This window comes from Manis javanica, chromosome 4, assembly GCF_040802235.1.
Source record: "Manis javanica isolate MJ-LG chromosome 4, MJ_LKY, whole genome shotgun sequence".
NCBI lineage: Eukaryota > Metazoa > Chordata > Mammalia > Pholidota > Manidae > Manis > Manis javanica.
The window spans coordinates 95,705,451-95,731,585 of record NC_133159.1 but is presented as its reverse complement, the minus strand read 5'-3'; the positions used below and the strand labels follow the sequence as shown (position 1 = coordinate 95,731,585).

Here is a 26,135-nt window from a genome sequence, read left to right as displayed (position 1 = left end):
TACTGGAAGGGGGAAAGCTGAACTGTGTCCCCAGTATGTATACCTTTTAAAAAGGACATCTTGAGTCAGTTGTAAACTTAAGAGGATAGAGGCTTTATTCATACTTTGCCAAAATTTGGAAGCAACCAAAATGTCCTGCAGTAAATGAACAGATAAATAAAACTGTGGTACCTCTAGACAATGCAATATTATTCAGCCCTAAAAAAAGAAATGTGCTATCAAGCCATGAAAAGACATACATGTTCCTAAGTGAAAGAAGCCAATCTGAAAAGCCTGTATGATTCCCACTATACCATATTCTTGAAAAGGCAAAATTATAGACAATAAAAAGATCAGTGGCTGCCAAGGGTTGGGAGGAGAAGGAATGAACTCAGTACAGGTTTTTAGGGCAGTGAAAATACTCTGTGTTACTGTAACAATGTATACATGTCATTGTACATTAGTTCAAATCAAAGAATACATACCACCAAGAGTGAACCATAATGTAAACTATGTACTTTGGGTGATTGATATAAGATAGGTTCATCAATTGTTGATATACCACTCTGGTGATGCATGTTGACAATGGCGGAGGCTATGGAACTGGGGGCAAGGAATATATAGGAAATCTCTGTACCTTCTCCTCAATTTGGCTCAATTTTGAACCTAAACCTGTGCTAAGTAAATCAATAATTTTAAAAAAACACACAAAAAAACTAGAACACCAAGCTAGAAATACACTGTTTGAGAAACCCTGTGTTTATGGGGAGGCAGGGAATGGTAAGGATTCCATTCCCTAGTTAAGCCTAGTTAAGCTGATGGTTTAAAAAATAGAAAGGAAGAAGCTAGCCAGCAATCTTCCTAACCTTGTGACCTATGAATAGAAAGGCATTCATTCCCACTTTAAAACAGTAAAAAAAGCAGTGTGAGTCAAAATGAGTTTATTATTAGCCATACTTAGAATCAGAGGGAAAAAAAACCCAAAACCTACCATTTTCTGCTGTTTTATTTTATAAAGCCAGTAGTTAAAGTACTTGTTTCTCCTTTTATGTAACACATTGATGTGTAGTTTCGTATGAGCTTCTCAGTTATCTACCACGCTACAAAGTACTCTACTAGTTCTACTCTCTCAACTAGTACTACCAATTCACTATATATCAATAAAAAATGGGAAACAACTAATAAGCCCATTTTAGGCCTTGCCACAACATACAATGAGGAAATAATGTTTGTTATTTCTTTGGACAGTAGACATTACCAATTCATAGTAATGAAAGTAACATTTATAAAAGCTTCTGCTACCACCTAAAGTTAAAGAGCTATGATCCTCAGTGAGAGACTTCAATATTGTATGTATACAGAAATTTTTTTAAAAAAACAACTTAAAATGTACACATTTGCCATATAAAGAGCATAAAATCCTATTTTAGTAGATGTGCTTTTTTAATTAATCCTCTCTCCCCCCAGCACATACATATATACACTGTTCTCCATATATATACACCCTTCAATTACTTAGTTGCTAATGAGATGAAAATAGTCTCCAATGGTGATACTTAAAACAACTCCCCATTTTTCACTACATTTTTAGTGTCTTGTTGCTTTTGTTTGAGTTCATTATAGAATTTAAGACCTACTGCCTTGCTGGTTCCTGGACCAGCAATATCAACATCATCTGAGATTTTGTCACAAATGTGGACTAAAAAAGTCCCAACTCAGACCTACAAAAATCAAAATCTGCATTTTATATGCACATTATAAAGTATTAAGTCCTCATCTATAGAACTTGATACCATTCAAAGACAGAGGGAAAAGAATTCCCCTTTGAAAATCGGCCACTGCTTAGCCTTGGGGAAGTTCACAACCAAAATGTGACCTCATCTATAAAACAAAAGCTTTGAAATGGCTCCTTACCTGCTCTAAAATTCTGTTAGTCCATAAAATGACTAGAAGAATATTTGAATCAGCTTGTCAGCTGCCACTGAATTTTTATAAGGAGGGAAGTCAAGAACTGCACATTTCAAAACCTAAAACCACTAAAATAAGTTCTCAAATAGCCAATAATTCAAGACAATAACAACACCTAAGCAAAAAAAAAAATCAAATTATACTTGTTTCTCAAATATATATACTTATTTTAGGGAGAAATGTATTTCTAAGTAAACACTAATTTTTCTCCATTAACTGACCAAAAGACTCCACAAACACAAGCTTTTGATCAAAGCTGTTATTTAGCAAATGACTATTTAAAACTTAACTGGACCTGAATAATCCTACAGATTTATAAAAATACCATACCGTGTCAATACATATATAGTCCTTCAGATTAGAAAGTCAACTTTTTAGAGTTATCCTGTATCAACTGCAGAGTTAAGTAATCAAATTTGAGGTTTAACTTGGTGCTTCAACTGATATTTATCGTGAACTTACCTCCTCTGGTGTTAGAATATTTAAAAGAATATTAAAAGAAAACAAACTATTATCTGCATCCTAGCTTTGCCACTACAATAATTTAAAAATATAAAAATAACAGAAGCTATAATTTTTCTTGCACAAAACAAACCTACATTTTACTTCCTCTAGCTAGTGCGGAGTTCTAAAAGTACTGCTTCTCAAACCTAAATATGCATATGAAATCACCAGGAGACCTTGTAAAATGCAGATTCTGACTCAGAAGATCTGGGTAGCAGTCTGAGAGTCTGCATTTCTGGTGATGCCAGAACTCATACACAGAGCAAGCAGCAAGGTTCTTAAAAAATAAAAAAAAAAAAGAAAATTTACAATATTTAGATGGCCAGGGTTTGCAAAGCACTCCTTTTGATGTTTCCAATTAAATTTCTAATTGAGCAACCTAACATTTTCCCATCCTTATCTTACTTGAGCCCTAAAAAAGATGTGATATTTAATCATCCTATCAGTTTTTTTTAATGTACTGTTGCTATACAATCTTATACTGGTTTCAAATACACAACACAGTGGTTCGACAGTTACCCATATTATTAAATCCTCACCCCTACTAGTGCAGTTACTATCTGTCAACACAGGAAGATGTTACAGAACCACTGGCTATATTCTCCAAGCTATACTACTATCCCCACGACCAAAAACTATGGACTTCTTTGAGAATTTGCATGTTATCCTTGTGTAAGGGCCATGCTAATCTTTTCTGCACCATTCCAATTTTAGTACATGAGCTGCTGAAGCAAGGACAACTCTATCATTCTTAAGACCTAGAAAACCTGTATCCTAATCTTCTTTCTATCCCTCTTTCTTTTTTTCTTCCCATGTTCCTCATACTTACATGTGGGTGCACCAGAGGACTCCACTCTTAGCTTCATCTGTTTTTCACTCTAATGCTGTCCCTGTATCACCTACATGCTAATGAATCCAACTTCTCCATCTTCAGACTAAAGGTCTCCCAATATTTAGATTCATATAGTCAACCACCTAATAGACATTTCTAACTGTTAGTTTTCACAGGTACACTGTGGATAAAATTAAGGTTCCTGTGGCCAGGATTCTCACCTGGCCCTGGTCGGCTAGCTCACTACAGACGTGTGGGCAATGCGTCCTTATTGACTCTATATAAAGAGCCCTGCCCAGTGTTCTGGGCGACACAGTGGCATGGCTGCAAGGCTGCAGAAGAGAGGCCCAGAGGCAGAGACTGGCTTGCTGTATGCAGACTCACTCTGAGTAAATAAGATTTTAGTGATTGACCTGCTACCATGGAAATAAAGTTGGGTATAACCCTTTCACCCCAAGAATGTTCTAGTGTCATATTTTTGGTCATTGAATTGAATCCATTTTGGACTTGCCGGGGGCTGAAACCCATTGGCAAGACATACATCCAACACAAAATACCTCAAAATGAACTCATCAACACCTTCCACCTTTAGAAACCAGTTTTTTCAACAATGTATTGACTTTGTGACCAGAACCCCCATCCCACCCATTTGTCGGAAACACATTTTGTCGCTAGCTTTCTCTCTCACCAAGTGCAAATAGTCTCATCTAATTATTTCTCAAAGTTCATTCCTTCTAGTGTCAACAGAAGTTTGGACATGGATCATTTCTGATCTGGTTACCATAGTAGTCTACCTAGTCTTCTTGCTTCCAATCTCCTTTTCCTCCTCAATCCCATTCTCCACACTATTGCATAATCTTTGCAAACATAAGTTGATAACACTCCCCTATTAACACTTACTAATTAATCCCTGTTACCTTTAAGAAAAAGTACTTTTTCTTTTTTAGCACATCGTATTGCATTCTTCACAATCCTGATTTTGTCTCTCTGTTCTCAACTCCCACCACCCCTTAATACTCAGCATATACTCTTGCCATGTCAAGCTATTTGCAGCTCCCTCATAGTGCCACATTCTCTAATGCCTCTGTGTTTTAATAAGTTATTACTCCCTTTGCCTGATATGCTCTGATTAAGCTAAGTACTAATCTTCTTTCAAGACTACTTATAAGCACCACATGCTTTAACATGCATTTCCTAATCACCTCAAGTCTGAGTTAGGTAACACCACAAACTGTATTCCCTCTATTACAGGGTTTTTCCTATGCATACCTCAATTCTAGTACTTATCAAACTGTATTGTACTGGTGGTTTATTCATTTCCTCCACTAGACTGAGCTCATCAATTAGTCTTTTTAAGAACAGAATGGCCAGTACATAGTAGGTTCTCAATAAATGTTTGCTGAACAAGCTGTCTTGAAATAGCAGGAATAATTATTATGGCTACGTATTTAAACTATAAATAACTTCCAATAACTGTGTCTCTACGGTAACAAAAAATTTACTTCACTTTATTTATAGACTAACAGAACTTCATTAAGACTTCAAAAACATAGAAGTCCAAAATACTTAGGGTATTCAGTTCTCAACAATCTAAAGGTATTTGTTAAAAATATTACAATAGTCTTCTGAATACTGTTGTTAAACTGAGATGTTTTAATTTCACTGACTTCTACTTATTAGACAAATAAAAGCACTAGACTCTTCTTCAAGGACTGAAGTGAGAAGGAGAAGGAGTATGGGAAAATGATAGGCGTATTTGTTTTAGGTGGCCTAGGTTTGTACCCTGACCTCTTCTACTTATTAGCTACATGAACTTAGACAACAATGAATATTTCCAAGCCTCAGTTTTGTTGATGGAAAACAAAATAAATTTCTTGCCTATTCCACAGGTTGTTTCAAATATCCAGATATGAATGTGACAGCATTTCTATAAACCATGAAGTGTTAAATTAATGTGAACTAGTGTGCTAGCTACCATCCCAATATTTATAGGTGCAAATTTAAAGTTTTATGGTCTACTTCACCCTCCAAAACCTACCTCATATTTCTAATGACTGAAAATTCATAAGTAAAGGTAAGTTCCAGGATCCCTGGAACATGAGACTTAATACACCTCAATATTCTTATGTGGTTGAAGTGCTTAATGTTACCTAATTTAATAATAATCTGATATGTTCTTTAAAAGTAGCTATTTTGTAAATCTCAAAGCAAATCTTAAGGTAAGTTGTTGGTACAGTCATTGAAATTTCAGCTCCATTTAAAAAAATTAATTGGAGGACAAAAATCAGCAGGGAATTTTTAGAGATATTTTCTTTTATTAACTATTCTGACTGGTAACTGGCTACAGACATTTAAGCTTGATCCACTTAGGCTAATTAATATGAAAGTTAAAAAGTCACCATTACAAAACCAAGACTTTTTTCCCCCAAGTTTCTGACTTCTCAGATATGCTTGCTGGTCTATCAATCAGAAGAGAAAATTTGCTGCATTTTTTCTTAATTAAAAAAGTGATAGAGCATGTTAACTCTGCTCTCAGCAATATCTTTCTTTGTTAAATAGGGACTTACAGGGATTATAAATTTTATTAGAACTGTTTTCAGTCCCTTCTGTAATGTTTACAAAAATAAGACTCCTTAACTTTCAAAGGGCAAAACTCCTTTACAAAAAAAAAAAGAAAAAGAAAAAACAAAATCTACTACAAAAGTCAGCACTTCGGTACCTGATTGTGGTAACAAGGCCAAAATCCAAGACGAAGCCTTTTATTGCACATCGTGTTCCAACGTCATGAGCAGCCCCATCTTGCGACCTCTCCAGATTGGCTGCTCCTGCTCTCTCTACTGCAGAGAGAACTTCAATTAGAGAAATTCTGAAGCTCATAAATCTAAACTGGATACTCCCCTCAGTGGAGGTAAGGATGGTAAGAATAACTAAAAAGATTCAAGTCAGAGGAGGTTTCGAAATGGCTTGAAACCACTATAATGCAGGCAGCTGAGAGTCTTATTATGCAACAGTCTATTTACCTAAAAAAAATCTTAAGGAAAAGAATGGCAGCAAATTGTTAGAGAACCTGAAAAAACAGGTTATAAAATCACAAATCTCTAAAAAGTGAAATATTATCCACTAAAATTGTATAGGATTTATATCTATAATACAGACTTACAGCTGACCATTCATGTTCATAATCCTTATGAGAAAAGCAAGCAAGAAAAACTAGGACATATAATCAACTTCTTGTTATGTCCTAAAATAACTTCATTGAAAAAAGGTCTGGTTAAAACCCACTGGTTAGGAAGGAGAGGTTTCCCTGCTGACTTAAGCCTAGCTGCCCAAGCAAGGCTTTAGAAAATGTCTTCACCTACAACAGTGCATAGGCAGAAGGAGCAAAGGCTATGGCGGTCTTCCTAGTGACACTTCCAAGTCACATATAAATGGGATATATTTCTGGGATAGACTGCCAACAAGTTACTGAAAGAAGAGAAACGAAAACAGCAAAAACCTGGCAAAAACAGTCCAATGCCCTCACATGTTTTATTATGACATTAAAGGTAAGTATTAACTAAAACTACTTTGACGCTACCAGATCTAAATGGCATCATCCATACTAACACACCTTATCTGTCAAAAACTAGATTCACTTTCAAGCTGGTTTTCTATAAAGACTTATGATCATGTATAACATGTATAAAGCATTTCTTAGACCAAGCAAGTAACAAGTCACCAAAGAACTCCAGCAATTCAGATTTTTCAGTTAGAGAAATAAACAATTTGAACCACCTTTACTACCATAAATTTTTATCAAAAGTGTGCTGGTATGTCCTATGCAACATAACAATGTTAATACTGTTGACGTATTGTTACTAAATATTAATGATGATTTTACCTTACCTGAGTGTGAAAATTTGAAATGGTGGTTGTTTCGATATCTTTCTTGCCCAGAATTTCCATTTTCACTGGAGTGTTGGGGAAATTAAAAGCAAAGTAATCCAAGAAGTCTGGGAGATAAGCAGCCGCTCCATGCACTATTGCTAAAGCATAGTAAGCAGCATTTTTGTCATTTTCACTGAATGTCAAAGCAAGAAACTCCTCAGAAAATCTCTCCATCTCCATTGGAGACAAAAATGAGAGTTCATCCATGTAAGCATGAAGGACAAGAGCACCACCATTGGACTGGTGTTCCTCATGGATAAAGTTGCTAAATTTAGTACCTGTTTTTAAGAAATTTCTACGAATAGAATGTTCCTGGTGAGTCATAAAAGGTGTTTGTACTCCCTGGGGTACCCGATATTCTTGCATGCCCAAATTTAATCGGCACAGCTGTTCATCTTTCAGATACCTGAAGGATTCCTTATTAACTCCTGAAGTGCTATTTATTTGTCCTTGGGTGAGGATTTCCTTACTGATGCGGGTCAGACCAGCACAGACGGTTTGGACTTCCTTATTGTACATTTTAAGGCGTCTTCCTCTCATATCTTCTCGGTGTTTCTTTTTCTTTTTCTTCTTTATTTTCTTCAAGACAAAATCGTCAGCTCTCTGGGTTTTACCATTTTCATCTGGTGTTTCTGGCCACAATAATTAAAAAGAAGTTAGTTGCTAGGCCTAGTGTCAACATACAAGCTTCTTAAGGTACTTTGATCTCAAATTAAATAGCCTATTCTCAGTTTCTCTACATTTGCCATTATAACTTACATGTTTATAAAATAAGTGAGACAAAGATCTTAAAATACAGCAATATTCTGGGTTGAAGAGTATGCTAGAAAGTAGATAATATAAAGGTAAGCATATAATTTAATATGACTGGCAACTGAAACTACAAGGAATATCCAAGTAATTTCATATATGCCATACTGTATGGAATATCTATTTAGAAACCATTATAAAATCCAAACTGAAGCTCATCATATTTTGCTGTCCATCAACAGATTACTATGATGCATATAGGCAAATAAAACAAAGGCCAATTTAGCTGAAAGACAGCATTTTGCCTCCCAAATTGGCAAGATGTTTTTTATTTTAAATATTCTCACATACTGTTGCTATAAGTATAAACTGGTACAACTTTCATGGCAAGATATTTGTTGCCCTGCAAAATGGATATGTACAAAAAGGCTTGAAAATATTACCCAGAAGTCAACTAACACATAAAAATTACCTAAGAAAATAAATGAAGATACACAAAGATATCCGTGAAAGTATCACTTAGGGACTCCCCTACATATGTAATAAAAGAATATAAAACTCTGGTGCTTACATACTAATAAAATACTGTCCAGCCATTATGAATTATACTACAGATGAAAAGAACTGCCCAATTACAAGGTTACAGAATGCTTACATTGTCACTCTTCCAGAAAGCCTTCTCTAGCAACTCTTTCCCACCCAATGTGGATAGCGTACTATATGCTTCCTGAGTACTTACCTCCCCATCATATCACTTACACATTCTGTATAGTATGTGTTTCATTTCCCACCTTTCCTATAGACTGTAAGCAATCTAAGGTAAGTGACATATATCTTAACTTTTCTTTCCAGAGCATCTATCTAATACATGTATAATCTGACCTCATTTTTATTTCATTCACTCAAACAACTATTAAGTACTTACTATATGCCAGGCATACTTCCGGGCACTAGGAATATGGCATTGACTAAGACAGCCACAATCCCTACTTCTGAACCTTACAATCTAGTTGCACAAGAAAAAGCAAGTATCAGTAGGCTACTCTAGATGCTGGGGAAGCTCTTTTTGGAAGGGGACATTTAGGCAAAGTCCTAAACAGTAAGACAAGCCAGGCATGTTTTCTAGGTAAAAATATTCCAGGGAGAAGCAAAGGATTGAAGAGAGGAAAAAGTCTGATCTATATGTTTTGCATATATACAACACAAATATATCCAGAGAAATATATACCAAAGTGTTAATGGTCGTTATCTGCACTGGTAGGATTAAAATGTCTACCTTTTATCTGTATTGCTCATTTGTATTTTCTAACTTTCTACAATAAATATATATCACTTTTATAATTAAAAATATTTTTTTTTATTTTTAAAGGATTAGCATGGATGACAAACCTAAAATAGAATGGCATCTTTTATTTACTAGTTGGAAAAAATTCCTATCAGGAAATTTTTAGGATTAAATACCAGGTGTAGTCCTGACCACCTTCAAGCTTGGTGTGGTATTTACTGTACAGAATTTATCTACCCAACAGTAGTATTTCTAGTATGATTCAAGTACTTCATTGTTAGTAATTCATTATAACTCATTAAGACAGATAATTAATCCAATTATTAAATCTAAGAAGAACAAGTTAAATAAATCTTATAGCAAAGAATTTACTTGGTGTATAATATGTAAGTATGTGACAGTTACAGGATGCTATACCAAATCATTCTATATCACCAGACATTAAAAGTTATGAAACCATCTTCAGAAAATATTCAAAAGTGCAGGTCAAAGACTAAAGTTGTACAGATACCAAATGACTTTAATTCTGTTTAGCATTTGCTTTTAAACAACAAAAAGAAAACCCTTCATTTGCAAACATATAATTAAGCTGAGATCACACACCAAAATATGCATGTTATCAGACTGCTTCAATTGGCAAGAGAAAAAGCAATCTTTTATTTACTATGCAACTAAATCTTTGAGAATTTGTTAAAACATTTATATTTCTTACCAAATAAAATTAATCTAAATACTTTCACATAATCAAATCAGTAATTTAGGCAATTCTCCCAAGCAACTAAATGTTAACGACATTAAAGGTCAAACTAATTTTAAAACAGTAATTTAATTACCTTCTGCTAAGTGTTTTAGCAATTTCATAGAAAAAAAGGAAAGAAAATACCTCTGAATAATAGTTCCTGTTATTTTAAGCTTCAAAGGAGGTATGTGGAATGCAGAAGATGAATTGTGACCTAGATCTGCCACTGAAATTAACACGAAGAAGGAGCTGCCTTAATTGTAACACATTTTCTATATTACTATCAGCTTACCAATGATATTCCTAATATGGCCAAGTCTCTGTGGTTTTTATTCCAAAACTCATTTATGTGAGAACCATTCAATTAGTCCAGTATGACTCATTTCAAAAAAACACTGTGTAAGGAAATGAAAAGGACCTTAAATTGCATAATCTCGTATTTCAACATAAGTTTATAATATGAAATGAATTTCATATTCTAAGAAATGAGTATGAATAAAACATGAAATATTTAAAAATAAATAAAATATGAAATAAATCTACCTCCTAACTAATCCTGTTTTCCTAATCTAAGGCTGAGATATAGAAAGCTAGCTTTTGTTTTCAGAGAAATTTGAGACTATTTTTTCATACTAGTTAACGAATTTCCATGAATCAACAAAATTTATTTCTGAATTATTGTGGTGACAACTACTGAGAATGGCATACATACACAGTTGTTAAAGATTATTATTATTATTATAAGTTAGCCACTGCTGCTTTATGAGAATGACATAGAGGTTGCCTTGCCTTGAATTAAAAACGTTACTTAAAAATGTCCTTTCCATATAAATTATCAAATCAGTATGTTATTATACCCTGAGGTATACAATGTGATATGTCAATTGCATCTCAATGTGCTATGTCAACTGCATCTCGATTTTTTTTTAAGTCAGTATCTAAAGTCTTCACAATCTTTCCATTTCTGGTGGAGTGTTTTAACTTCCCAACAGAGAACATATTCAGGAGTTCATTTTGAGTACTACCCTACAGAGAAAAAGCTCAAAGTTATTAATATCAGTTCTTTTATAAAGAGCCAAACTACACCATACCTGTAATTAAGGAAAGCTTTCACATGTCAAATCATGAGATTAAATATAAAGAGAAGCATATAATTCTACAGAGGAATACACAGGCATTCATCTGAGACAAATTGCTATTTTAAAAAAGGTCACCAAAACTATAACTAGATTAATATAACACCATCAATAAAATCCTCATATGTGCTACTATCAATATTATCAACTATCCAATAACAATTTATTCATATCACTATTGATAGTTTTCATTAATGTAAAATTACCTTTTCATGACATTTTCTTACACTTGAATTATAGCTTAGAACCAAAAAAAGACCATGCAATATCCTCAATTCCTAAAAATAATGGTAAATAAGCAAAAACAAAACTGCAATTGCTTATATTTTGTTAATCATAATAAAGAAAAAAGCTAAGGTTGTTTTCTGAAAAGAAGTTCTGGTTGATCTCAAGAGTTCTTTCGATTCTATATAAAAACCTGACTAAAAAGGAAAAACAAAAAATTGCTCATTTCAAAAGCCATAATTTAACATCATTGTATGTTTATAACATTGCCTTATTTTACCCCCCTCTAAATTAGTGTTTCAGAGAAGCTGGCAAGATTCAAATTCCTGTCCTACCACTTCTAACGGTTTTACTATTTTCAAGTTATTTTCTCTGTACCTTCCTGCTCACTGGTAAAATGGGGGAAAGTAACAGTGCCTCCGCATAAAATCAGTGTGCAGGGTAAATGAATGAAACAAAGCATACAAGTACTTACAATAGTCACAGAACAAAACAAATATTCAATACATGATGTTAACTATCATTATTACCCCAAAATAGGTGAATTGTAGAGGCAGCAGTGTGCTATTTAAGAACAGGTGCTTCACAGTTGAGCAGACCTAGTTTAATGTCCCAGCTCTACTGCTTACTAAGGGCTCTGGGCAAGCTCATAAATCTCTTTAAATTTTAATTTTCTCATATTAAAATCTCAGAGTTACTATAAGGAGTAAATGAGACAAGGACTGTAAGTCCTCATCCCAGTATGTGACACACAGTAAGTGCTCACCATCTTTGTATTTTCATAATAGTAGTATTTGATAACATTCTTTGAAGTAACTGGCAATAACTCTGGGATACCAAAACTAGAGCTAGAAATTACCAATCTAGAGTACAATGCAGTGTACCACAGAGAAAATAAAAAGAAAAAAAGATATCTTAAAGAAGGAAGAAAACTATTATTCACCTAGTATCTGCTGGAGATCATACAGGTTACCTCATTTTAATCCTCAAACAAACCATGAAGTAGATAAATATCTACTATCACTTAGATTAGGTCACAAAGTTAGGTGACAACCAAGATTCAAACTCTCAACTGTCTGACTGCAAAACTTAAGCTCCTCCACCACACTAGACTACAGTCTCTTCCTTTTTGCCTTTTCTATCAACTCCTCTCTGCAATACTCCCATTAGATCATCAACTATAATTATCTAGTTAGAATTAGCAGACTTAAGACAGCCTGGAAGAACCTCCAATAAAGGGAGCACTACTTCATTCAACAAATATTGTACTAAATGTCCACTACATAACTCTGCATGATCACAAAGATGCCATTACTTATGTTATGCAAAAATTTTCATGCCCTTATAAGCTTTTTTTTTTTTTGCCTCTTTCTGGATGAGTGAGGAAAAATTAGTCCCTGAAGTTGTTGCTCTGATAAATGAAATTATCAATTTCAGTTCTCTGTACAAACCCAAAATAATTTCCTATTCTTATCACCAAAAACAATCAACGATTTATGGATTTAAAATTCCTGCCAATAACTTTCCGACATCACAGAAATTTTCATTTAGTTGTGCGACTTAGGGACAGAAGCTGGGCAGTTGGTCAAAGATGAAAAAATGTTGAGAAGGGAATATTTATGAACAACCCTGATATTTGATGACAATGGAGAAGACAGGTATGGCAATCAATGCCTCTTCCTCTTAAAGAACATTAAAATTTTACTGAAGTAATATATTTACTAACCAAGAAGTTAAAAAGAAGCATTACTTCTTTTTGATGGGTTTTTCTGAGAAGTTTGTTCTGTGCTTTTTATGAGTGTTAGGAAAGAGAAAAAAAATTAAGATTTCAAAAGATACAGATAACCATCAGTTTAATTAAGACTCAAACCTGTTGCTTTTAAGAAATAAAAACATTCTAACATCTCTTTATTAACTAACAATCCAAATGTGCTTGGTGGAAAGTGAAAACCAACCAGACCATGAGTTAAAAAAAATGGGTTCTAGATTAGGCTCTATAACTTAATAAGTAGAAAACTTTAAGCATGTTACTTTAACTCTTCAAAAATCACTTTATTTCCTATGAAGCAAATTTACCTTAGCATTTACAGATTAAATTTTTGTTTCACGCAACTCCAAACATCTGGAATCTGAAATTTATGAATAACATACATGAATTTGGACTGAGTACTATTGGACTAGTGTACAGGAACATGTCTCTCAGCTGAAACATCTACCTCAGGGGACAGCAAAATTTTTCTATAAAGAGCCAGACAGTAAGCTTTACAGGCCATTGGGTCTGTCTCAACTACTCTACTCTGCTATTGCAGTGTAAAAACTATTATAGATGATACATCGGAATGAGCAGAGTGGTGTTCCAATAAAACTTTAATTAGAACACTGAGTTTGAATTTCATATGATTTTCACACCTCATGGGCTTTTTCAACCACTTGAAGTGTAAAAACCATTCTAAGCCAACAGGCTGTACAAAAATAAGCAGTGGAACTAATTTATGACAAAGGTGCAAAAGTAATTCAATGGAGGAAGAACAGTCTTTTCAACAAAATAGTTTTTTCATTCAATTGCTGCACCAACTGAATACACATAGGCAAAAAAAAAAAAATTCACCTTGACCTAAACCTTTCATCTTATACAAAATTAACTCAAATGGATCATAAATTCAAATGTTAAAGTTAAAATTATAAAAATTTTAGGAAAAAAAACAAAGTCTTTGGGACCTAGGATCTTGGGACTTTAGACATTATACTAAAAGCATTTCCCATAAAAGAAAAAAAATCAGTAAACTGGACTTCATCAAAATTTAATAAAAGTTCTGCTCTGTGAAAGACCCTATTACAAGGATGGAAAGACAAGCAACATAGTGGGAGAAAATATCTACGAACTACGTATCTGACAAAGAATTTGTATCTGTAATATATAAACAATTCTCAAAACTTAATATTAAAAACCAACAAATTCAATTAGAAATGGGCAAAAGACATAAAAAGACATATCATTTTACTGATGAAGATATATGGACGGCAAATGATGACATCAAAAGATGTTAAGTATCACTAGCTCTGGGGAAATGCAACTTAAATGAGTTATCACTACACACCTATTAAAAATAGAATCAGTAAAATAGTAACAATACCACATCCTGGTAAGGATGTAGAGAAAGTGGATCTCTGATACACTTCAGATATGATTGTAAAATAATTCAGATATTATAGAAAACTGGCAATACCTTTACAAAAATTATAAAGAGAACTAAATCATATATTTACCATATGATCCAGTAATTTCTTTCCCAGAAAATTTATATCCACTCAAAAACCTGAACATGAGTATTCACAGAAATTTTATTCATAATAGCCACAGTGGAAACAACCAAGATGTCCTTCAATATAGGTGAATGGTTAAACTGTGACATAGATGCAATGCAGACTACTACTCAGCAATGAAAAGAAGTGAGCTATTGATACATACAACTCGAATGGATCTCAAGAACATAATGCTGAGTGGGGGAAAAAAAACTCAAAATATCACATAGTGTATTATTCCATTTCGACAACAGTCTCAAAATGACAAAATTACAGAGTTGGAGAACAGATTAGTGGTTGCTAAAGGTTAGAGAAGGTGGGGATACATAGGAGGTGCCTAAGATTATAAACGAATAGCACAAGGGAGATCTTCATAGTGATGGAATAGTTGTGTATCTTGATTGCAGCAGTGGTTAGGTTAATCTACAGCTGATTTTTAGTGGCACAGAACTATACACACACTGGGTTGTACCAATGTCAATCTCCTGGTGTTGGCATTATACAACAGTTATGTAAAATGTAACCATCAGGGGAAAACAGCAAAGGGTAAGGACATCTCTACTATTTTTGCAATTTCCTGTGACTATATAATTACCTCAAAATAAAGTTAAAAGAGTTTCTGAAAATCTGAGGAAAAGGGAAGAGAAGACATAGCTCTGTAAATAACAAGAGTGTAGAGACTCCTTATTAATCTTAAGAGTTGTTTCAAGGGCCAAGCACAATAAAATAATAAAAGTTTTAACAGTACCTACTATGATACTTTAAGTGCTTTCCATATTATTCCCCCACTTAATCCACATAACATTTTATAAAAGAAATACAACAACCCCATTTTACAGAGGAAAACTGAAGCTGAAGGAGGTTAAAGTCAATTTGTTCATGGTCACACAGTGAGTGGTCAAGCCATGACTTAGACTCAGATTGACTCCAGAGACATGCCTCCTGCATATCACTGTATCAAGTATAAAGATGTTCAGTGGGGACAAAAAAGGTATCCTTCAAAGAGTGTGCAAAAGCTTGGACTAAACAAGGTTAAACCAGTTTATCCTCCGTAGGGTTCTCAGAACTTTTAAAATGCGTGTTTAGAAGGCTATGATACATGGTTTTTCCCTCAATGTATTTGCTCAGGGAACCCTTCCCCCAGAATATATAATCCAAGAGTCTCTCATTCAAAAGTCAAAATGTTTAAACTAGACTTGTAGCAATCATTTCACAATATATACATTGAATCATTATATTGTACACCTGAAACTAATATATACACCAAATGTATCTCAACAAAAAGGAAAAATATTTAAATGACTTAATCTTAATCCTGTTCTCTGCTTCACATATTGGCAAACTACAAATGCTTCAAGCTGTGTTGTCAATGTGGTGGCCTCTAGCCAAACTATTTAATTATAAACTATTTAAATAAAAAATTCAGTTCTTCAATCACACTAGCCACCTTTCAAGTTTTCAAGTTGGCTCAAGGGCCACATATGACTAATGGCTGCCTTATTGGACAGAACAGATAATAAAATATTTCCATTATTAGAGAAGTTCTGCCAGACACTAGGCTAAAGGTTTTTGTTTTTTGAAGAATATGGGCCTGCCCAATCCTCAGAGAAGCCACGCTGTGAGTTATACATGTAATTGCCACTATACCCCTATAAAAGGGGGCTGGGTGAAAATTTTTTGATAAGGCTGACTACTGCCACTCTGAGGTCAAGGCAAGGGAAAAAGGTAAGCAAAGAAGTGGAAAAAATAGCAAAAAGAGAAAGCAACCATATGCAGCTGGGGAATGAAGCTTGAACTGGGATTCAGGAGACCTGAACTCTACTCCCTACTTTGCCAGTGATTCATTAAAAGAAAAACTTTTTAATTTTTATAGGTGGTGCTAATCAACTGTGACTTGATCAGACAAGTCTCTTCACTACTTTGGGCCTCAGTTTCCTCTTCTACAATACAAACTTGAATTGGATAATCTCAAGATTCTCTCGAGCTCTGTATGGTCAACACATACACACACAGACATGAACTGAGAAAGTGAGAAAAAAGGGCAAAAATAAGAGACTGGTGGTGGAAACTGGCATTCTTGTCAGGCTGCCACATTTCTATTCCTGAGGATAAGATACGGATACTACCAAAGAAAGACTTAATTCAATGAAATAAATACGTACTGAGCAAATATTTGTAACAAACTGCACTATCTGGAAGTAGCACCACACTCACGCACACACGCACGCCAAATATGATAAGCTTGAAAACCAAAATACTTGAAGGAATTCAAGACTCACAAAACTTTAGATTGAAAGACTGGTTATTTAAAGTGTAATAACTGGCCTAGTGTTAAGAAACACTTAAGTATCTTAAAATCTTGAGAAAAAATTAATCAATTACATAAAATCATATACAAAGTACAAACACATGGCTTTATCAAAACTCATACCCCTCACCCCACTTCTTATAGACATAAACACAACGGCTTACTTGGGCATAGGAAGACACCAATTCTGGCCAATCTTATTTTTTTTCTAAAACCCACACTTAATTAGGTAGTCGTAAACTTTCTGGGTTAAATATTCATAATTTCACTGAGTGTGCTGGAATTAAATAAATTTTCAATTTGTTGTGCCAAACAAAATAAACTGCAATTGGAATTCTTTACCGTCTACTTCCGCGCACGTCTTACTTTTCAAAGGCACAGTTGGTCCTGTTTCCTAGTTTCAAAGGGGAGAGAAAACCCTCCCCCCACCTCTTTTCTGAGAATCAAAATTCCGTATGAAAATTAAAAATGATTGTTACCTCCAGATTAAAAAAAACCAACATAAACTGCGTTTGATATTTTACGCTGCAGAAGCTAAGGTAACCAGTGAGTGGACTAACCTCTGGAAGAATTCAAACTCATTAAATCATCAAACCATAGCCATGAATATTTGGGAGAAACAGAGACTGAGTATTAACGCATTACATCAAGGAAAAAAGGAAGAAAGGATTTTAGCGACAAACCTTTAGTTTATAAAAGCAGTTTTTAAATACCCCAGTTACTAATCCTACGCTGAGGACCGCGCGACGAGGAAACCCTGGCAAATTTGAAAACAAACGTTGGTAAAGGCTGGGGGTAGTGCGTGGGGGATACTGGTAAGGGGTTAGTACTGACAGATCGGCCTCGAAGCGAGGAGCCTCAAGTAGGTTAGACTATTGTCAACGGTCGGTTTGAAATGCAGAGTCCACCCCAGTGGGCGCACGGGAGTAGAGCAGCAGGAGGTAAGCAAGGGTTTGGTGTCTTTCAGTGCTTAAGGGCGGGACATCGGAACTGAGAGACCTAGAGCCCAACCTCGGGGCAGTTCACCTGCTCTCACCTCTCTTGGGGGCCTTCATCACAGGAACCCCTCCAGTCCTCTCGCCGTTTTCCTGCTTGTCCTTGTGCTTGAAATCGCCAGGAACGCAGGAGCCGGGGTCGCCATCGGAGCCGCGGTGGTGATGGTGCTTGTGCCGCTCCTTGTGGCCCTTATGCTTGGGCCCGCCCGCGCTCACCGTCAGGGGCGAGAAGGTGAAGAGGGCCGAGGTGCCTGGGGCCGGGAGCGGGGCAGCAACAGCGGGCCCAGCGGGTGCCAGCGAAGGTGGCGGCGGAGGCGGCAGGAGCAGAGGCTCAACAGGGCCTGGGACGGTTGGGGCAGCATTCGCTGGCGGCAGCGGCCCGGGATGTTGGCGGCTGCGACGACGCCGGTGAGGGGGAGCGAGAGGGGGGTCCTGGCTCGGCCGCCCCCGCTTCTCCTGAGATCCCCCACTGCTCGCCCGGCGCTGCCGCTTCACTCCCCGCGGCGAGACCCCAGCCTGGGGTTTCTCTTTCCCTTCTTTGTCCGGCTCCTCCTGCGCCGCCACCGCCCGTACTACGCGCACTGCTCCGACCTGCGCAGCCATTTCACCCACAAACACACATTTAAATGGCCCGACCGCCCCCCCGTCCGCGTATCGCGCAAGCGCCGCCCGCGCACGGCCCGCTGGGCATTGGAGTCTCGCCCCCGCCCTCCGCTTCTCGGCCGTTCTTCATCCGATGCTGAACATGCCGGAAGCGGCAGTTCCGGCGCTTTCTCCGCAAGCCTCACCAAACCCAGCTCTATTGTAAAGCACCCTGGGCCGCGCAGAGCCTCATGGAAGCGGTAGTTCCCTTGCGCCCCGCGTCAAGGCCCTGGCTGGGTGAGCGGAGGAGCCGGGAGAGAGCGTGCGCCGAGTCACGCTTCTGGCTGCGACGCAACTGCCGCTGGGCGGAGAGTTGCCGCCAAACGCCTCAACGGCCTAAACAATGTTAATGGCTTTCAGAGTCTGTCGGCGCGTTCTCATTATTATCTTCGTGTGCCCCTTTATTTTTACATGGAGTAGGTAGTCTCCATACTTACTTTGAAAGTTCATATTCCTCTCATAACCTTTGTGAGATAAAAATATCCTGCCTTTTATTTTGGACAAGTGGTGAATGAAGAGGAAAGGGGAACTTAATATGTGAAATAAGGACGATTTTGCTTTAAAATCTAATGAGGCTGCAATTCAGAAATTTTTTGAGCCTCTTCATGGGCATTGCTATGGTTACAGCTGCAGGCGTAACAAGGCAGGTGCTAGAACTGCCTGGGAACCTGGTGAGCGCTGCCCAGCATCCCCTCTAATGCCAATAAAGGTAGAGTCCATCATTTATTTCGAAGTCATCCTTACAGTTAGGAAAAAATTCTAGATGGAAAACAATGTTTTAAATTTTTTTCGTAGGATTTTTTCAAATTATAACTGTAACGTTGCATCAGTCTGAAAAGTGCGTCTATCAGGGAACGCTCCAAAACTCGTAACTGCATCAAGGTCCCTGCTCAGGAATTCATTTACAATTTCGTCAACTTAGATTTTATTTACCTAAGATTCTTTTAATATTTTGGTCCTTGGTAAAGATGTTTGAAAATAATTCATTACTATAAAGTACGCAGATAACATCACTGTGTTTTGATGCACCAGTGCCTGGAGAAATACTCAGCTAAATTAACAATACAGTAAAGATAGTTGAAAAACAAAAAAGTTTATTGAGCACCTACTGTATATATTGTACTACAATAAACAGGTAACAATATTTCATCCGGTTTGCACCAGCATTAGGCTTCCTAAAAAATACTAACAGTTTAAATACCTCATTTTTCTGGAAGTTTTAAGTAAGCTTTTTAAAATGAAGTTGAATCATTAAAACTCAGGGGAATCTTTTGTAATAGAAATTACTGTTACATAAAATTGGATTTGAAAGATAAGATTTTAAGGCAGATCCATATTGACATCTAAATTTTTAAGTAGGAGTACCTCTGGCTATTTGGATGTAAGCTGCACGTGTTTATATAGGACCTTTGAAATAAGGAAAATGTCACCAGAAGAAAGCTATTTTGTTGATAATTCTTCTAGATTTGGTAATTGAATAACTTCAGTTATAAGTTATCATAAATGTAGGTGAACATTTTGTTAGTATATCCTAATACTAAACTATTTACATTTTATTCTCTTAAAATACAACTTTTCTTACTACTCTACATTCCCACAACATTTGTTGGGAAGAGTACAATGTATACTTCATTTAGGCAAAAATAACTACCAGGGAATAGTCATTGTGACAAGCGGTAATTTTGTACTGCAACCACAAGTAAGATTTTTTTAAACCCTTTTTATAGTAAATTATAGCAAGGTGGACATTTAATTGAGATCCAATTCTTATATACCTTTTTAAGTTTATATTTATGTAGAAACATACAGTAAAACTAACTTACAAAAATGAAAAATCAGTTCATGCTTAAATTGTTTCTCATACAGCATTCTCTATATAAACTCAAGTGAAACACTTTGATTTGTGGTTGCCAGCCCAATAAAACTGAGATGAAAATGTAAAACTTCTAGCACTTGTTTATATATTGTTTTTCTTTTAAAAGCTATTGAAACATTACCATATCTTTGTTGTTGAAATTACAAATACCGAGCAATTATTTTATTCTAGTAGATTTTTTTGCAGATGCACTTGCAGCCTATATTCCAAAATTGTGTTAAATATTCCAAGTTGGTGGTGGGTTCCTTGGTCCTTTGGGTTTTGAAAAACGATTTGCAAAACCTGGGAATGACAACAAAAAATTGAATGAGAAGGATGTTTTTTTTTTTCTGTATAAGTGAATACTTGGACTTTAGAGTGTGTTATAATGTATGCAAGTACATGGATTTTTTTCAAAAGGGTAGGCAGCAGCGTCTTTGATCAGTTTAGTAATAGATTGTAAAGGCATAGTGATTAAACTAATACATGGTAACAATAGGATACTGATAACATTTTAAATTTGTAGAACACCAAGTTAATAATGGTGGTAATTAGATGAAGAAACCTGGTTATAGTAGCCTTTGGTAATTCACCATATAATATCCTTTTTCCTCAGCTTTATGGAGATAATATTGACAAATAATATATATAAGTTTAAGGTGTGCAACATGATGATTTGATACACCTACATACTATGAAATGATTACTACATTCAGTTTAGGTAACACTTCCATCCCCTCACATAATTACCATTTTTTTGTGGTGATTACATTGAAGATTTACCCTTCTTAATGTTCAAGTATATAATACAGCACTGTAAATACAGTTGCCATGCTGTACATTAGATCCCCAGAACCTACTATATTATAACTGGAAGTTTGTACCCTTTGACCAGCATCTCCCCATTTCCCCTAACCCCACCCCCAACCCTGCCAGCCTCTGGCAATCACCATTCTACTCTGTATTTCTATGAATTCAGCTTTTTTTAGATTACACATGTAAGTAAGAACATCAGTATTTGTCTTTGTATCTGACTTTTCTTATTTGGCATAATGCCCTCAAGGTCTATATCAAAAGGATCACAAAAGGCATGATTTCCTTCTTTTTCTGGCTTAATAATGTTCATACATGTGAAATAAAATTTTTTTCTTTATCATTTCTTTATCTGTCAGTAGACACTCAGGTTGTTTCTGCATTTAGCTATTGTAAATAATGCTGCAAAGAACCTGGGGTGTAGATATGATAGTTCTATTTTTAAATTTTTGAGGAATTTCCATACTGTTTACCTTAGTGGCTGCACCAATTTACATTCTCACCAACAGCGCACAAAGGTTCCCCTTTCACTGACACTTATATGTCGCCTTCTTGATAGCGGCCTTTCTACCAGGTGTGAGGTGGTAGCTCACTGTGGTTTTGATTTGCATTTCCCTGACGATCAGTGATGTCCAGCATCTTTTCATGTGCCTGTTGGCTGTGTATGTCTTTTTTTGAAAAATGTCTATTCAAGTCCTTTGCTCACTTTTTTAACTGGATTGCTTGTTTTCTTTTAAATAATATCCTTTATCTATATCTTCTCACACAACACCCACCCATAAAAAAAAAAAAAACAGGGAAATTTCAATTTCAAAAATAAGCACTATTGCTTTACAAAATTATCGTTAAATACAGTTATACTTCTACTTGAACCCAGAAAGCCCTCCATTTACTAAAATACTAAGTTTGAAAAGCTTAGGGGAAAACAATAATAAACAATCTTGAAAAACTAAGTAACTGGTCATTTTTATTTCGCTCTCTCCCTCAAGCACTCCCCTTCTCCCTCCCAAGGAAGGATAAGGAAATTTTCCACAAGCAGTGAAGGCTATTTTGGGGTTACTTTCAAAAGATTTGCAGGATGAAAACATTGGTTATCACTTCAGCAACACATGACTTTTCTTTGATGGAGGTATATTTTCAAGGTACTCTTACACTTAGTAACTTTACGGGCTCAAATTGAGCAATGAAAGTTTTGAAATACAAGGGGAGAACAGAGAATGGAAACCTTTAATTTCATCAGCCTACAAATATATACCTTACAGAATGGACCAGAATGTGATGAAAGGATCAGATGCTGTATTTGTTAAAGCATCCAGCACAATGCCTGGCACAATGTAACTACTCAAGTATTACTTAAATCTGAACCACAAAAAAATATACCAGAACTGGAAGAAAAGGAGAATGGGGAAGAGGAAAAGCAAGCAAGATAAAAACAAGAAAGCCACTAACATTTACTAATGGTGGTGGTAAAAAAAACTGGTGATACACAGCCTAGTTGATGTACATTTTAGTTCCCTGAGTAGAAAAAGAGACAGAAGGAAAAATATTTCAGGTTAAATAGTTTGAAATAATAGTCACAAAAATAGTCACAAATCATCCATTTGATGCAGGTAGCTGGACTATAACCCAACTGGACTGAGACTAGATGTAAGAACATAATATGCAAGTACTAAGTATCTGAACTTTGAGTAATACCTATATTCTGTCTCTTTCAACTGATCAGTTCTCAATAGTTGAGAATACTGAGTTAACTTCTTTTTGTATGTAGGCCAATTCAGAAAAAATAAAAATGTTTATCAAGCACAAAATTTTTTCGCGAATTTAAATACTTTTCTGAATACAATATTTTCCTCCCTTATGAAAGAGAGCCAATGGAAAAGTTAAGTGCTGCTTTTGATGTAAAATATTCAAATCTAGGCATATTTGAGAAGAAATCACATAGAGGCAGCATTCTAATATTTTATGCTCATATTAGATTACAGGCTGTTATAAAGTTAGATGGGCCATGAGTTACTCAAGTGGTATCACTGAGGGAAAAGAAGGAAACAAGGAACATTTATTTGTATTCCAGCAAACTTTGGTACTTTTTTCATAGGTTATATAATATTCTCTATGAATCTTCTTAAATGATTTCACAGGAATAATAACATTTTTCTAATAACATTTTAAACCTTAGAGTTAACATAATCCATATAAAATTTTATGATCCAACAAACACCAGAAGTTGTAGTTAAATAGTTTGCCAAGGTAAGATAGGGACCATAACCCAGGTGTGGCAGAGATTGCTATCTGTCCACCAAAATCTTTCCTTACTTCTTCTTTAACAGAATTGTAAATAACAGCTGTCTGCCCTGCATTATTCTATCTCCCAGTTTCTCTCTCTTGCAATTTGGATACAGTACATGTCTAAAGGGAAGGTGAGGTGACATAATGTTGCCACTTGCAGGCCAGTGCCTTAAGACCAAAAACACTTGGTCTTAACACCTATTTCACATTTTTTTCCTCATCTTCTTGCCACCTGCAATCTGAATGTGGCAGCAATCCAATTTTGGCCATACGGAAGAGGACAACACCATAGAGCAACAGTTCTCAAGTGATCCATATGGGGGTGCCCCAGACCCTTTAAAGGGGTCTGTTTTTTGGTTAATAATTTTTAGTAGTAATAGCCTACATAAATTCCTACACTTCTTAGACAAATTTATCATCATACTAAAATATGAATTTATATCATAAAATAATAGAATGATTAATATAAAATCATATTAAGTTTATAGCTTACATTTAAGGGTGATTGAACAAGTACTTGCTTTAAATTGTCTGAATTGTTTCACCTCCTACTGTTGAATGAATTATACAAGATTTGATAGTAGCAACTGCTGTTCTTTTCATCACACTTGCATATTTTTTATAACTTTGCTTAGATATGAACTAGACTATTACAACATCTCAGAATTTCTTCATTTGGCTAGTCACATGCATTTACTACAGGCCAACATAATTATTTGGTTACCTAGCTTTATTTTCTGCCTATACTAGGCAATTCAGTCCTACATAAGATGTTAAAAAGTAGCTGAGGTAAAAAATAGAAAGCTAAGTTGCATGGAAAAGAATATAAATATAAGGACCTAGACATGCAACCCTAAATCATATTTAAAGTTGTATCTCTGATATTGTAAATGAGTAATTTAGGTAAACATTTTTTTAACTCTGCTGGAAAATAACACACATACCAAAATTCAGGAAGGAGCTAGAGTTACTTGACCGAACAGAGTCTGCAGGCTTGTTTGATGGGGAAGAAGTACAGATACCTACAATCAAAAGAAAAAATGTATGGGAAAGAATGAAAAAGGATTCAGATTACTACTTATCAGACCCCATAATTGTTAAGAATAAACATTTCCTCCAAAGTTATTAGAACTCCCAAATAAGCATCGCTTCAAATGTAACAAAACAAAATGGGTTGACATTAAAACTTTATTTTTGTGTATTTTTTAAAGTTTCTTTTCTTCATAAACAGATTGTAGAGTAAAGCCCAACACTACAGAGAATCACCAAAGCATCTGGAGCAAAATCAGTTATATTGTGAATCAGCTTATTAGGGATTCACATTTTGGCTTTTGATTTTATCTTACTGCATACTCTAACTACTCTCAGTATACTTTGAAACAATTTGTTCTCCATATTAGTTCATCCATCACAAGTCTGTGATTTTTCTTACATTATTCTCTACCTCTGGATTATCTTTCTCCACTTTGTAGCCCACTTTTTTCCCCATCATTTCCCCACTAGGCCCCTTAGAAACTCTCAAAAGCATTGTTATGTTGCTTTATTTTGCTATTTTATCTAAGTATAGATAGGATTAAAAATATATTTCTCTTCCCAGCATCTTAATATATTCATACATCAGTTTCTGCCCAGTTTTTAAAACAATCCAAGAACACATGGTCCACATTTTGCACATGTACTGTCCAGCAGTGAAAAATGATAATTTAAGGTTTACATATCTTTCCAAAAACAGCACATAATCAGGGAGAAATTATTAAATATTCATTTGTTTTGGTTTTTAACATTTTTAGAATGTTGTGTGAGGATTGCATATGTATTTGTACACACATACCTAATACTAGGGTTCTAGAAACACTTCCCCCTTCCTGGAGATAGAGCATCAATCACTAAAGTACATAGTGAATTTCAATCAGATTCAATTAAAGTATATATTTATTGAATACCTACCATGTGCCAAGCAGCGGGCTAGACACTGAGGAGAGAGATTAATAAAAAGTAGGTGACAGTGAGAAAGATCAGGAGATATCAATCACTTCTATACTACGTATGGGCTGAGTGTTGTATACATCCTTTAGAAAGAAAACTATTGTCCCAAAAGAAATACTGGATTCTTACATGAGACAAAGATTGTGCATATACATTTCAGATGGAACTGGTATTTTGCATATTGGCTTGTCACAGCTTTTTTGTGGGGTTTTTTTTTTACACAAAACAGCAACAACAAAACAGCAACACCATACGGGTGAACCTAATGTAAGTACTTAGTTGTATTATTATATAACAGGACTGATTGTCCTGTAGTTTACTTTTCTCATTTACTGAAATGTCTTGGTTTTTTAACTAAAGCAGCTCCAGTGGAACTACATTATGTCATAGATACATTTATGTTGCCTGCCTAATACTAATGCCTCCCTTCTCTGATAGTGAAATTTGGAGAAACCATCCCTCCCCAATATTCAGCTCCCATACTTAAGAGTGGAGCTGATACTACTCTAGATCAAGGAACTGACCTAGGAATAGGGCTAACTCAGTTGATTAGTTGCCATGGCACAACAGTTGTTTAGGTCTGAACTCATTCCTTCTGTCAG

The 26,135-nt window shown here is 35.6% G+C and overlaps 2 protein-coding genes and 1 non-coding gene across 3 annotated transcripts in view; all 3 read right to left on the bottom strand.

The window, feature by feature from the left end:
- The window catches only part of RSBN1 (round spermatid basic protein 1), a 45,379-nt gene extending 26,666 nt beyond the window's left edge, over positions 1-18,713 (bottom strand). Inside the window, 2 exon segments of the mRNA XM_017652029.3 lie at positions 7,169-7,842; positions 17,993-18,713. Of these exon segments, the coding sequence (XP_017507518.1) occupies positions 7,169-7,842; positions 17,993-18,698 (1,380 nt within the window). The 5' untranslated portion in view covers positions 18,699-18,713.
- On the bottom strand, positions 3,082-3,185 carry LOC118970048 (U6 spliceosomal RNA). Its single transcript, XR_005057853.1, has one exon. It is a non-coding gene; the product is annotated as a U6 spliceosomal RNA (small nuclear RNA).
- Positions 18,714-18,848: 135 nt separating the features above from the next.
- The window catches only part of PTPN22 (protein tyrosine phosphatase non-receptor type 22), an 84,222-nt gene continuing 76,935 nt past the window's right edge, over positions 18,849-26,135 (bottom strand). The window contains exons 20-21 of the mRNA XM_037005372.2: positions 24,492-24,569; positions 18,849-20,751 (exon numbers count right to left, since the gene is read on the bottom strand). Of these exons, the coding sequence (XP_036861267.2) occupies positions 20,687-20,751; positions 24,492-24,569 (143 nt within the window). The 3' untranslated portion in view covers positions 18,849-20,686. The remainder of the gene's footprint in view (positions 20,752-24,491; positions 24,570-26,135) is intronic.